Genomic DNA, 12,535 nt, shown 5'->3' with positions numbered 1-12,535 from the left:
AGTGCAATAACCAGGAGAACAAATCTACAGTAAACTTTCAATTCCCATTCTGACCGCTTCTGCTTCTGGTTTTTGAGTTGCACAAGACCGTAACTCTTCAGAACACAGTTAAATGGGACGTGTTTCACAGCAGCTCTGGAATTGGCCCTGTGCTGCTCTGTGAGCTGCAGTGCAGAAGTCCCTAGGGACAGAGGGCCCCGGGGTGGGGGCTGTGCAGGGAAGGTGAGCCCATGGTGGTGCAGCCCTGGGGGAGGGATGGGGGGAGCTGACACAGCCTGCACTGCTGTTCTCAGCATCAGCCCTGACTGTGGAACGATGAAATGTAGCAAATACCAAAGCTCATACAAAATCTTGGCACTCAAATTACCCATAACAAAAATGCAGTTTATCATGGCACATTCAGAGTAAACATTTTGTATTATTTGGACTATTTCACAAAACCTGGCTCGCTCTGCAAAGAACATTTCAGTGACACGCTCACAACCCAAAGTGTTGTCAAGGTGGGGAAGAAGGGCAGTGCTGCCCGTGTCCCCATGCGCTGTTACCTCTGGTCTCCTAACAACACCAGCCCTATTCCATCTGATTAAGAAACAAAATTGGTTTTTCATATTCCCCCCAGCATCCCTCAATGTAAAATCTACCTGTGCCACCTTCAGTAGCAACTTCCTTTGCTAACACACCCGTGTTACACAAACCTCTCTGCTGCCAGAGGTGCTGTGCCATCACCTTAACCCACACTGACGAGTGCTGGCTGTTAACGAAGGGCTCTGCTGCTTTCACCTCCTTTCAGCCCCTTCCATCACCCAGCACTGCTCCCACTTCACGCCGCTGACAGCTCCAATGCAAGCTGGGGGGCAGCACACAGCTGTTCCTCTACTCTAGCTCCATTAGTGCCATTCATTCAAACCACAGTGAAGTTCAGTGCAGGCTGATGGATGCCGTCCCACGTCCCGGCTCCGCAGCAACACAAGAGGCCATCACCGTTATAGGATAATGAAGAACTCCTCCAGCATTACAAAACAACTGAATTTTATTTTGGCAGAACTAAAAAAATTGTATATATTTATCTACATCGTAGTAAAAACAATGATTTTTTTCTTTTTTTCCTTCATATATTCACCAACACGCAGCCAACCACCCGGCACAGCACAGCACCGCGGATGGCAGGGAGGCAACGCGCTGCCCCAGGACACGGTGCAAAAAAGAACCCAAAGCGTACACAGCGAGCACTGCAAAGACGTGCTTGGTGCAGAGCTCTCTCCTCCTCTTCCTCCTTTTATTCGTCCTCCAGTGAGCGCAGCACGGAGCACAACCATCCACGCTGCTCCACAGCCCGGCCGCACACAGCGCTGCCGAGCTCCGCACACCGGAGATGAACGTTTTGGGACACCTTTGACATGAATGTTTATTCATATTAAAGCAGAAACCAACTCATAAATGCTTGTTTTTTTCGTTTGTTTTTCTCTTTATACACGTGTGTGTCTGTAAAAGACGGGATGGGGCAGTTCAAAAAGGAGAAGGCTGCGAGCGAGGTCCTCACTGGAGGCGGCGGTAACTCTTACAGAGTTCGTGGTCCCGGATGTCCCCCCAGCCTCCGTTCTTGACGTGAGGGGACAGGGGGGCCATGGAGTACCTTTTGCTGACGCTCATCGTCTCGGGGAACAGGTACTGCCGGTTGCTGCTCAACAGAGAGTCGATTTTGGCACTCTGGGAGGACGGCCTGCAGGACTTCTTGTGGTGCATGCCGCAGTCTCCCGTGTGAAACACGCGCGGGATTTCGGGTACCAGCACCTTCCAGAACTTTGGAAGACACGAGACAGTCAAGTGCTGCAGCGTCCAGTCCCAGTTGTAGTCATCGTACGTGCAGAAGGCGTCCGTGCACTCGATGAGCTGCCTGTAGGTGTCTCTGCCGAAGGCCATGCCCATGTTGTGCTCCGTGGACTTCCACGTCTTCACCTCTGCCTTGTCGGCGCGGCCGGCGAAGCCCCCGCGGCCCAGCGCGTAGGAGCCCAGCGAGACCAGCTGGCACTCGGGGCAGTCGCGCTGCCGCAGCGCCCACAGCCGCTTGAGGACGTGGTAGAAGTCGGGCGCCAGGTAGTGGTCCTCCTCCAGGAAGACGAAGGGCCCGGCGTGCTCCCGCAGCGCCCGCACGCGCTCCCACACGAAGTGCAGCTTCCACCACCAGTGGTGCTTGGTCTGCGAGAAGCGCGCCTCGCGGTAGTGGCCGAACGAGTCGGGGAACTCGGCGTTGAGGCAGCCCAGGCGCAGCGCCGCCGCCCTGCCCACGTCGCGGGGGCAGTCGCGGGGGTCGTGGCCGGGGAACTCGCGGGGGTACAGCTGCACGCTGAAGGGGAAGAAGACCTGCAGCACCGGGCAGAAGTCCACGCCGGCCGCCAGCCGGTTCAGCTCGTCGGCCCACAGGTCGTGGCTCAGCACCAGCAGCACGTTCTCCACGCCCGCCGCGCGCCGCAGGGACTCGAGCAGCAGCCGCAGGTGCTCGGCGCGGTCGTGCACCTGCACCACCAGCACCACGTCGGGGCCGCCGGGCCGGGCCGGGAAGCGCCCCGCGTTGCGCAGCGGTTGGTCGAAGTTGAGGCGGTAGACGAGCGAGCGGTAGCTCAACGTGCCGTTCTCCGCGCCGGCGGTCGGGGCGGCGGCGGAGGCCGAGGCCGAGGCGTTGCCGGCGCCGGCGGGGCGGCGCGGCGCTTCGCTGACCCGCGGCGGCTCTCCGGTGCCGCCCCGCTGCTGCGGCTGCTGCGGCCGCCTCCGCCGCCCGCCCGTCCCCCCGCCTCCCCACAGCACCAGCGCGCAGGCCGCCAGCGCCAGCGCCAGCAGCAGCACCTTCCGCTTGTAGATCCGCAGCCTCATCCTCCCGCCGCCGGCGGCCGCGCTGCCGCCGGCGCCGCCGCTCCCGCTCCCCGCTCCGCGCGTGTGCGCGCCGCCGCCGCCCCACGCTCACACGTCGCCGCCCGCCATAGGGCGCCCGCGTCCAGCGCCGCCGCGTCCTCATTGGCCGCCGGCGACGCCATTTTGAGAGGGGCTTCCGGCGGGGCGGAGCTGCGTGTGTGCGTGTGCGCCCGTGTGTGCGAGTGTCTGTGTGTGTGTTTGTGCGTGCGGGGAGCGGGGTCCGGCCGTGGTGCCCGGGGACATGAAGGGACGCCGTCTGTGGAGCCGCTCCGGATCTGCGGCACTGAGGTGGATCCTAACAGAGGTCGCTCCCGGCCGTGCCGATGGGACGATACACCGCACGCAGAGAGCAGATTCAGCATTTAATGACACAGAACGGTACAGGAACGTTTAAAACAGCGGAGTGAAGAAACCTTTACACATCAGAGTGAAGAACTCCCGGGTCTCTCCGACATCATCATTACACACCAGGAACCCCCAGCGTGGGATTCAATCTGCACAACGCCCAAGGAAACAAAGCACAGCTGGTGTGTTTAGAAAAGGTGTTTCTATTACAAAGAGATACAAATAGTTCAGTAAAAAAACGACAACAAAAGGCCCCTTCTCGAAGCACAGGCAATAAGGAGAACACAACTGGAGTACATTCTCATTCAACCAGCATTTCTGGCTCCTGGCAGAGGCTCCAGCAGCAGCTGGGCACCACGTCCCCTCCACGCAAGGCTGCGACAGAGAACCTCCTGCAGCTCCTGCGAGAACAGGGCTGTCAGTGGTCGGCGCTGCTCTGCAGGTACCTGTCCAGGAACTGGGAATAGCAGCCCAGAGAACAGAAGTAGCAGATGATGGGCGCCTCCGTGCCGCCCATGTTGTCCACCAGGACCACGGTGTGAGCCACGTGGTGCAGGTTCATGGTCACCGTCAGCTGAATGAAGCTGCTCAGGCAGGCGCTGCCACACTGGCAGGTCTTGGCCACTTCCAGATCTTTGCAAAGGTGGGAAGGCAGCAGCTGACAACCGTACGGGATTCTGTTGGACAAGAGCAGGAGGTGAAATCAATCAGTGTCACTCAAACACAGCCGTGCTGCACGCTGTCAGTGCCGAAGCGAGACCGTCCCCAGCACAAAGCTGAGATGTGGCCGCTTTCTGAGAGAGCCACAGATATCACACAGCTGCGTTTCTGACCCCCAAGTGCCAAGGATTTGACCTCCGGAAAACACTGCACCAAGCAGCAGGGATTCCCACAAATCGCAGCAGCCTGAATCGTAGTGACAGGGAAAGAAGAGAGAAATGGATGTGAGAAGATGGAGCAAAAACGCACCCATAGTAAATGCTTGCCCTGCCCTCTCGTTAGCCAGGCAGCTCACCCAGCTCAGCCAGGTACCCAAAAAGCTGCTGTCATTCTGACACGAGGAAGCAGCACCCAAACCTGCAGGGTGCACAGAGGCAGCAGTGAGCCCGCTGTGCTGCTCATGAGAAGTTAAGGCTCTCTTGTCAAGGTGCTGTTGTCACCAACACAACAGAATCACTTCAGCTTGACCTCGCAGCAGAGTGGCACTGCTTTTGGGGCGCAAAACAAGAACTCCTGTATGCTGCGTTGACTTCCAGGTGTGTGGAAGCCACCAGCTGTCACGCAGGACTGGCAGAGTAGGTCTGACTCACATCACTACACCTATGTGTCCCATTCTTTCAGCATGCCATCATTCACATAGCTCAGGCTCCTGTGGTTTTTGTCATCAGCTTGATTTCAGGACATCCTTTTTTTCCAGTCAGGACAAACACAATCACAGCTCTGGTGCTTGCCCAGAATGCCACTATGAAGATTGATTTCCAAGTGTTTGCTTTTGTGTCTTGTTTTCTTCCTCTCTCAAGGTTTTCACAGCTTATTGTCACTCCTGTTTCTTCCTCTGTTAATTCTCACACCCAGTGAATGTCACACAGAATGCCTGTCGCCTACCTGCTACTTTTTCTGGGGGGGGAGGAGGGGTTGGGTGTGAAGATAATCACACTTAGCAAGTCCATGTGATGGACTTCCACATAAGAAAGCCGGGCACACAGTGCCCCACGGCGCTCCCTCCCTCGGTGCTGCTGTACCAGTCACAGCACGCTGCCAGCTGTGCTCCCACAGGTCTGAGCAGGTGCTGATTCCACTGCCCCCACCTTCCCGAGCCTCCTGCAGCAGAAAGCAAACACTGCAAGCCCACTGTGATTTATGTAAGGTCAGAAGTGGGCAAGGTTTGAACCTGAACGCTCGGCTGCTCACCTCATCCGCAGGGTGCGCCCCGTGTGCCTGCAAACACCTGGAGCACGGACTGCTGAGCAATCAGGCCAGCATTGCTGGGCTCTCCCCACCCCAAGGCAGGAACGGGCACACCAAGCAGGTTAGGAGAACCTCAGGTCTTTATCTCACCACCTGTCTGTACCCGTGACTCCTCCACTGCCTCGCTGCCTTTCCACCCAGAAGAGCAGAGTGGGGATGGCAACAGATGGTAGCACAGGAGGGGCACACAGTGAGAGCTGTAAGTGCTGTGAGGGCAGGGGAGAGGAGGACAGACAACAACAAACCCAGCAGCCTGGCCAGCAGGGCAATGACTTACTGGAATGCCTCTTTCTAACACTGCTCAGCTTCTGCACGGTGCCACGCAAAGCAGCCTGACCTCCATGCTGTGTGGCACAGGGTGACGTCCTGCCAGTGCTGTTCTCACATGGGAAAGGACAGCTATGGGCTGGGTTTTCCCATGTGGTTTTAGCATAATCTGAGCACAGGATGAAGGGCAAGCATGTTTGAAAGCAATTGCTAAGCCAGAGCCCAACAGAAAACACGACCCGTTAAAATCCGCAGTAACACAGGAGGACAAGCTCCTGCATACAAAGAGCTGAAAGCAGTTCAGGATTACAGAGCTGAACCTTTTCCTATGGCTGGACAAGAACATTCTGTTATGGTGCCCTCATCCTGTGGATACAACTCATTTCAATCTACAGCATTCTCTAAATGCTTCCAAGCTCCCAATTTACTGCTGGAAGCTGTGGTATCCTGGATAATAATGGCATTAATTTACGAGCAGAATTCAAAGCAACTTGAGCATCGTGAAGAGCAGTTCCCACTAATGGAAAAAAAACCAAACCAGGGAAGCTGAGCAGGTTTCAGACAGAGGTGAAATGTGCACCCATCGTGCTACCCTTACCTGTAATTTACAGTAGCTCTTGCAGCACACTCTAATAAAGTCAATGGTATTTTCAATTGTATGTTGGGAAGAAGGGGATTGGGCTGTTCAAAAGGATTTCCAAAGAGATCCAAGTTCTCAAGACAGAGTTTCCTAAAATCGCTGGGCAGGAAGGGCAGTTTGTTCCGAGCCGCTGACAGAAAGCGCAGATGATCCAGCTGGCCAATCTTGAACGGCAACCTGATCAACTCATTGTCATCCAGCTTTAAATTCACAAGTTCTCGCAGCTGGCAGAACTGAATCGGGAGCGCTTTGATTTTGTTCTGGCTGAGGTCCAAGCACTGGAGAGATTTCTGGAGGGTAGAGCTGCACAGAGCGCTGCTGAACGACTCCAGGTGATTGTCGTGCAGGTTCAGCTCCTGAAGGAAGACCAGCTCACCGATGGTGGCTGGCAGCTGCTTTATGTGGTTGTGACTCAGGTCTAACTTTCGCAGCTTCTTCAGACACAGCACACGCGTGTCGACCCGGGCCAGTTTGCAGTATGAGGCTTGGAGGTGTTCGAGGGAATAGGGGAAGCCCTTGGTGAGCGGATAGTCCCTTCTGGAAGTGATGATCAGTTTGGTTTTAGGCTTCTCAACTTCTGAGGTCTTTGCTGGTACCAAAGCTGAGAGTGGGAGAGCAGCGACGTCGGTCCCTTGGTGAGCCAGTCTCACAGCTGAAAGGAAAGTCTTTAGATTGCTGACATTTGCCTGCAGGAAAACACGAGCATGGCATTAAAGGTTCATTATTCTTGCACTCATTTGTACAGTAACTTTTGGAACTATTTTCTGCAGACACAGAGATCACAGAAAGGCCTGGGTTGCAAAGGAGCACAGTGCTCATCCAGCTCCAACCCCTGCTGTGTGCAGGTCGCCAACCAGCAGCCCAGGCTGCCCAGAGCCACATCCAGCCTGGCCTTGAATGCCTGCAGGGATGGGGCATCCACAGCCTCCTTGGGCAACCTGTGCCAGTGCCTCACCACCCTCTGGCTGAAAAACTTCCTCCTCATATCCAACCCAAACCTCCCCTGTCTCACTTTAAAACCATTCCCCTTGTCCTGTCACCACCCACCCTTGTAAGCAGAGGGTGAATAGAGATACGACACGCTAGGCAGCTCTCTCCAACCACAGGCAGAGCTGCCACACTCTTAAGTACAGATCAAAGCAAAGCAAAAAGGAAGGAGAAAAAGTACTCCAGATCTGTAAAGACCAAGTGGAACAACTCACTGATGGAATGAAGTTGCTGGCAATATTTCTTGGCTCTTGGTGTGAGATGCAATAGCTACCTGCTGCTTCTCATAGCTAAATGCGCTGGGATGTATAAGTAAGTTTACACTGTTTCGTGAGTTGAAAATAACAGTACTTTGTGCTGTGAGTGTTTAAAGTAGATTTCTTCCACAATGTCTACATAAAGGTGCTATAATGTCTCTAAGAATACGTTGAGAAAAATACCAAGACAAACATGCAGGAAAAAAAAAAGAAAGGAATTATCTGGAAGCGTTCAGGAAGTAATTTTCTGCCATAAGTCCAATGCCTTCCCAGTAGAAGAGATGTCAGAATACTGAATTAGTGTGCTTCAGCACCACACAAGTCCTGTGTTGCAGAGCTAAACGAGAGATGAACAGATTATGGAGCTGTCAGACCTTGTGTGCAGTGCAGCAGACCTGCTGAGGGCAAAAAGCCCAACACAAACCCACTGAACACACTGCCCCATCCCTGCAGGCATTCAAAGCCAGGCTGGATGTGGCTCTGGGCAGCCCGGGCTGCTGGTTGGCGACCTGCACACAGCAGGGGGTTGGAAGTGCATGAGCGTTGTGCTCCTTTGCAACCCAGGCCGTTCTATGTGTGCCCCCCCACCCACCTTACTGAGGCACACATCCACGGCGGGCTCCTTCAGTCTCACGGTGGCTTTGCCCTCCTCCACGAAGCGGGTGAAGAACCGCTCCACGTTGTCCTGCACCTGGAGGGGAACAGCGGGCATTGAGCAGGGCGGGAAAGAGACCCGTGCGGCCCTCCAGCCCTCAGCCTCACCCGGTAGCGAACCCCGGCCCGGTCCCGCGCCGTGCAAACCATCAGGCACACGCCGCTCCGCGCCCGGCCGGGCTGGCGGCCGAGGGACAGCAGAGCTCTGGTGCCGCGACCGCGGCCCCGCAGCCCGCAGGTGGGCAGCAGCCGGCTCACCACCTCCACATCGCACTGCAGCCGCATCGCCGGCCGCTCCTCCCCTCCCTTCCCCTCGCCTCGCCCTCCCTTCCCGCCTTCCCGCCCTTCCGGAAGGGCGGGAAGGGAAGGCGAGGGGAGGGGAGGAGCGGCCACAGCTGCGGCTCCGGGAGCGAGCGCCGCCTAGTGGCGGGGCGGAGCGGGAATCGTGGAGCCATAGAACTGCTCTTCTAACCGCCCCGCTTGGAAAAGTCCTCTGATATCCCGCCCCCACACTGTGTCCCTCAATGCCACATCCCCGCGGTTCTTCAGCACCTCCGGGGAAGGTGACTGGCACGTGCGGTACGAGGACAGGCTGAGAGCTGAGGGCGCGGTGTGGTGGTAGAACAAGAGGGGATGGCTTGGGAAAAAAAAAAAAGAGATGGAGCTTATGCGGCTGTACGACTCGCTCTCGGTCAGCAGGAGGCGCTGCGGAGCCTGCAGTGGCGCGGTGCTGCCAGCAGGAGGCGCTGCGCGCACGAGGCAGTACAGAGGGGTTGGGGGGTCGCAGGTGGGCAAAAGGGTTGCGTGGTGCGGGCAAAAGGAACCCGCGTCTCTCTGTGTTGCCCAGGCTACGCTGCAGTGGCTATTCACAGGCGCGATCCCGCTACTGACCGGCACGGGAGTTTTGACCTGCTCCGTTTCCGACCTGGGCCGGTTCACCCCTCCTTAGGCAACCTGGTGTGCCTCGGCTCCCCGGGGCTCACCATATTGATGCCGGCCTTAGCGCGGACGCCCGCTCGGCATAGCGCACTGCAGCCCAGAACTCCTGGGCTCAAGCGATCCGGCGGGCTCAGCCTCCCGAGTAGCTGGGATTACAGGCGTGCGCCACCGCGCCCGGCAGCGGCTCCACCGCAACGCCGCTGCTATAGCTCTGCTCACCGCTGACGTCACGTCGTGGAAGGAGGGGGGAGCGGCACGGTCTGCGCGCACGCTGCCATCCGTGCTCGTGCGCTGCGAGGGCCGCGCCGCGGTGCAGGGCGGGAGGCCGCGCAGGGTTGATTAGCGCATGCGCGAGCCGCCATCTTTCTCTCGCGGCTGGGCGCGCGGCAGGCAGCATGGGGCACCAGCAGCTCTACTGGAGTCACCCCAGGAAATTCGGCCAGGGCTCCCGCTCGTGGTCGGTGTCCATCCCGGGGGCGGGCGGGGTTTTTAGGGCCGTCGTGTCGCGGTATCCTTTACTCTCTGGGTCTCCCTCCCCGCTCCGCGCCGCCATTACCCGCCCTGACCGCTCCCTTCTCTTCACAGCCGCGTGTGCTCCAACCGCCACGGCCTGATCCGTAAGTACGGGCTGAACATGTGCCGGCAGTGCTTCCGCCAGTACGCCAAGGACATCGGCTTCATCAAGGTGAGCGCCGGGCTGCGTTGGGCCGGGAGGGCTTTGCGCTTCCCTGCTGGTGCCTCACGCTCTTCTCGTTCTCTTGCAGCTGGACTGAGCGCTGGCAGGATGAGGCTGTCACCAGCGGATCCTGCGGCTTCCTCGGGCCTCCCCGTCCCACCTGCAGCGCCTTGGTGTAGCCTCTCTCAATAAATGGTTTCCCTGCCCCGTTTATCTGTGTCCGACTGCTTTCTGTGACTGTTTTTGTGGTTTGTATCCCATTACCACGCCTGTTTTAGGAGGGCTGGGTGGAGTATTGGTCTAAATGGGCCTGCCTTGCTCTCTTACGCTTTAGCCAGACAAAACCAAGTGATGCTTTAGTGGTGCTTTTGAGCCCTAGAGATGCAGCCTGCCTGCTCTTAGCTGCTTGGTGACTCTGATCAGGGGCTCCTGGGGGTCTGTTGCTGCCCTGGTCTGGGTTGGTGTGTTTCAGAGAATCCTTTTGAGTTGGCAGGGACTCCTAAAGGCTGTCTGGTGCTGCTCCCTGCAGTGAACAGGAATGCCCACAGTCCTGTCAGATGCTCAGACCCCATCCAGCCTGACCTTTTGTCTCTAGGCACAGGGTACCATCTCCTGTCTGGCAGCCTGTGACAGTGCCTCAATGCCATTACTGTACAAAATGAAACAACAGAAACCTTCATCCTTACATTCAATATAAGTATTTCTCTTAGTTTGGAACCATTTCCTGTTGACCTGCCACAATGTGTTTTGCTGAAGAGTGTGTCTCCTTCTTTCTTACGACTCCTCTTTAAGTACTGAAAACCCTTTCTAAGGTCTCCCTGCAGCTTTCTCTTCAGGTTGAACGGCCCCAGCTCTCACAGTCTGTCCTTATAAGGGAGGTGTTCCATCCCTGAGATCATTTTTGTTGCCTTCCTCTGGGTGTGCTCCAACAGATGTTTGTCTTTTTGGGTGTGATGGGAATCCTTACATTTCCCTCACAGAGATAGTTCAGACAGAGGTAGAGGGGTGTCTTCAACGCATACAGATGCTGCTGATGTGCCAACTTCTGTTATGTCTGACTTAGGAATCATTCCCAATGTTTGGGGAGGCTGCCCATCTCTAGATAGGACTTGCCACTGTTTGGGGTGGCCTTATAATTAACTTTCAATTTGGATTGAAGGTGTGTGTCAGGAGGCTGTTCTGCTATCCAAGCAGTTTTTTATCATCTCTTCTGAAGTTATTTTGCTCTGCATGAAGTCACTGAGCAGTGAATGGTGCAGTTATACTTGAATTGGCAGATGGACCAATGCCTTCCTACCGAGTGCCCTGAATTTAGTTAGGGAATCCTCTTGGCCTTTTTTTTTTTCTTGTCCAGTGAGTATTAAATGAAACTGAACAAATTGGAGTAACGTTGGAGGGATGGGGCCATATCCCAGTGCTGGTGGCTGCAGTGTTTGTTCCATGTGCTATTAAAGCCTTGCTGCTGAGGTGGAGAAGGGCATCAGATCCTGATCTTTATACCTCTCTGAATTGTGGAGGAACCCTGTTCAGGTTTCTGTGTGGACAGAAGCAGATTGGGATGTGACAGATCCTGTGGTCATAAGATCATGGAACTGTCAAGCAGGCAGACATGCCTGACATCATGGCTTGTGGCCTCTGGTGCACTTTAGCATCCTGCTAGGAACCTCTGACAGCGTGTGGCTGTTGAGCAGGAGATTGAGATGTGTACTGCAAAAGCAGAAAGGCTGTAATGTTGCAGGCTGGTAGCAATAGCATGGGGTGTTCCAGCCTCTCAATAGCTGGCCAGATAAACTTCTGTTGCAGTGTGCTGCAGTCACTAAGTGGTTTAGGAATTACCTGAAGCTAGCTTGAATCTTGGTTGAGTGCTTGGTAAGTAACACCAAGTGAATCATAGAATCATCGAATCACTAAGGTTGGAAAAGACCTAAAAGCTCATCCAGTCCAACCGTTCACCTATTCCCAATAGCTCCTACTAAACCATGTCCCTCAACACAACATCCAGCCTTTCCTTGAACACCCCCAGGGTCGGTGACTCCACCACCTCCCTGGGCATCCATTGCAGTGCCTGACCACCCTTTCTGAAAAGTAATACTTCCTCATGTCCAGCCTGAATCTCCCCTGCCGTAGCTTGAAGCCATAAGTGCAAAAGTGAGTAAAAGCAACCAGCAGGGTTAGCATATTTTCCCCCCAAGATGCACTGCTATCTGGAGAACTGCTGTGCTATTTTCATTGCAAGGGGACTAAAACTGCCGTGAGCTACAGCGAAGGAGCAGGTAGTTCTGGGGCACTAAACAAGATCAATTAATAGCAAAATCCTGATGCAAACATTGAAAGGCGGCTGTGTGGAGCTGTGAGAAGATTCCCTTCTTGCCTCTGCCTCGAGGCAGTAACACATCAGGCTGAGCATGTTCCCTCATGGTTCTGCACATTTTAATAATGCACCAGCTCTCCAAATGTCACGCAGGCCATCTTGCATGACTGTTAACCAGATGCGTTGAGCCTCCTGCAGCCTGAGATGGTGATGCCTGAGGATCCAAATGAGCTGGGAAGGGCTGGAGGGGCCCTTAAGTGGAAACTTCTCAATGCAAAACAACGTTTAGATCCATGGGAGGCTGGTGCAGGGTGCAGGGAATCATGCAGCTCCAGCACTGCTGGGGCTCTGGGCCTGGGAGCTGAGCGTGTGTTAGCTGTGTGATGGAAAATGGTAGTAGAAAAAGCTCTGTACCATAGCTGCCCAGTGGGGATGCCAACCGAAAGTCATGTTCCTACCTGAAAACAGAACTAAAGGATGTTTTTGAATTACTTTGTACACATTAAAACAGCTACATTGTCACCTGGTAATTTGGTAAATACTAAACCTTTTGCTTTGTTCCTATTCTGCTGCTCTCATCTTTA

The 12,535-nt window shown here is 55.3% G+C and overlaps 3 protein-coding genes across 3 annotated transcripts; 1 reads left to right on the top strand and 2 right to left on the bottom strand.

Moving 5' to 3' along the window:
* Window positions 1-256: 256 nt before the first annotated feature.
* Window positions 257-2,914, bottom strand: MGAT2 (alpha-1,6-mannosyl-glycoprotein 2-beta-N-acetylglucosaminyltransferase). Its single transcript, XM_048949189.1, has one exon. The coding sequence runs from the start codon at window positions 2,866-2,868 to the stop codon at window positions 1,537-1,539; it is 1,332 nt and encodes a 443-aa protein (XP_048805146.1). The 5' UTR covers window positions 2,869-2,914; the 3' UTR covers window positions 257-1,536.
* Window positions 2,915-3,256: 342 nt separating this feature from the next.
* Window positions 3,257-8,375, bottom strand: LRR1 (leucine rich repeat protein 1). Its single transcript, XM_048949192.1, has 4 exons — window positions 8,134-8,375; window positions 7,964-8,062; window positions 6,086-6,813; window positions 3,257-3,929 (listed from the first exon to the last, which is right to left on the bottom strand). Exons 1-4 carry the CDS (start codon window positions 8,308-8,310, stop codon window positions 3,671-3,673), a joined length of 1,263 nt encoding a protein of 420 aa, XP_048805149.1. The 5' UTR covers window positions 8,311-8,375; the 3' UTR covers window positions 3,257-3,670.
* A 911-nt stretch (window positions 8,376-9,286) lies between these two features.
* Window positions 9,287-9,851, top strand: RPS29 (ribosomal protein S29). The gene is made up of 3 exons (XM_048949237.1): window positions 9,287-9,421; window positions 9,550-9,649; window positions 9,729-9,851. The coding sequence occupies exons 1-3, from the start codon at window positions 9,360-9,362 to the stop codon at window positions 9,735-9,737; spliced, it is 171 nt and encodes a 56-aa protein (XP_048805194.1). The 5' UTR covers window positions 9,287-9,359; the 3' UTR covers window positions 9,738-9,851.
* The last annotated feature ends 2,684 nt before the right edge of the window (window positions 9,852-12,535 follow it).

Source organism: Lagopus muta, chromosome 6 (assembly GCF_023343835.1).
Source record: "Lagopus muta isolate bLagMut1 chromosome 6, bLagMut1 primary, whole genome shotgun sequence".
NCBI lineage: Eukaryota > Metazoa > Chordata > Aves > Galliformes > Phasianidae > Lagopus > Lagopus muta.
Note: the sequence above shows the minus strand (reverse complement) of the source record. Positions and strands in the feature narration are given on the sequence as shown.

Excerpts from the sequence above, each read along its gene's own strand:
- RPS29 (XM_048949237.1), top strand. The coding sequence starts at position 9,360 with ATGGGGCACCAGCAGCTCTACTGGAGTCACCCCAGGAAATTCGGCCAG. Across the intron at positions 9,422-9,549 it reads GGCCAGGGCTCCCGCTCGTG|CCGCGTGTGCTCCAACCGCC; the intron begins GTCGGTGTCCAT and ends TTCTCTTCACAG.
- MGAT2 (XM_048949189.1), bottom strand. The coding sequence starts at position 2,868 with ATGAGGCTGCGGATCTACAAGCGGAAGGTGCTGCTGCTGGCGCTGGCG.
- LRR1 (XM_048949192.1), bottom strand. The coding sequence starts at position 8,310 with ATGCGGCTGCAGTGCGATGTGGAGGTGGTGAGCCGGCTGCTGCCCACC. Across the intron at positions 8,063-8,133 it reads GGGCCGGGGTTCGCTACCGG|GTGCAGGACAACGTGGAGCG; the intron begins GTGAGGCTGAGG and ends GTTCCCCTCCAG. Across the intron at positions 3,930-6,085 it reads AGAGCTACTGTAAATTACAG|AATCCCGTACGGTTGTCAGC; the intron begins GTAAGGGTAGCA and ends CTTGTCCAACAG.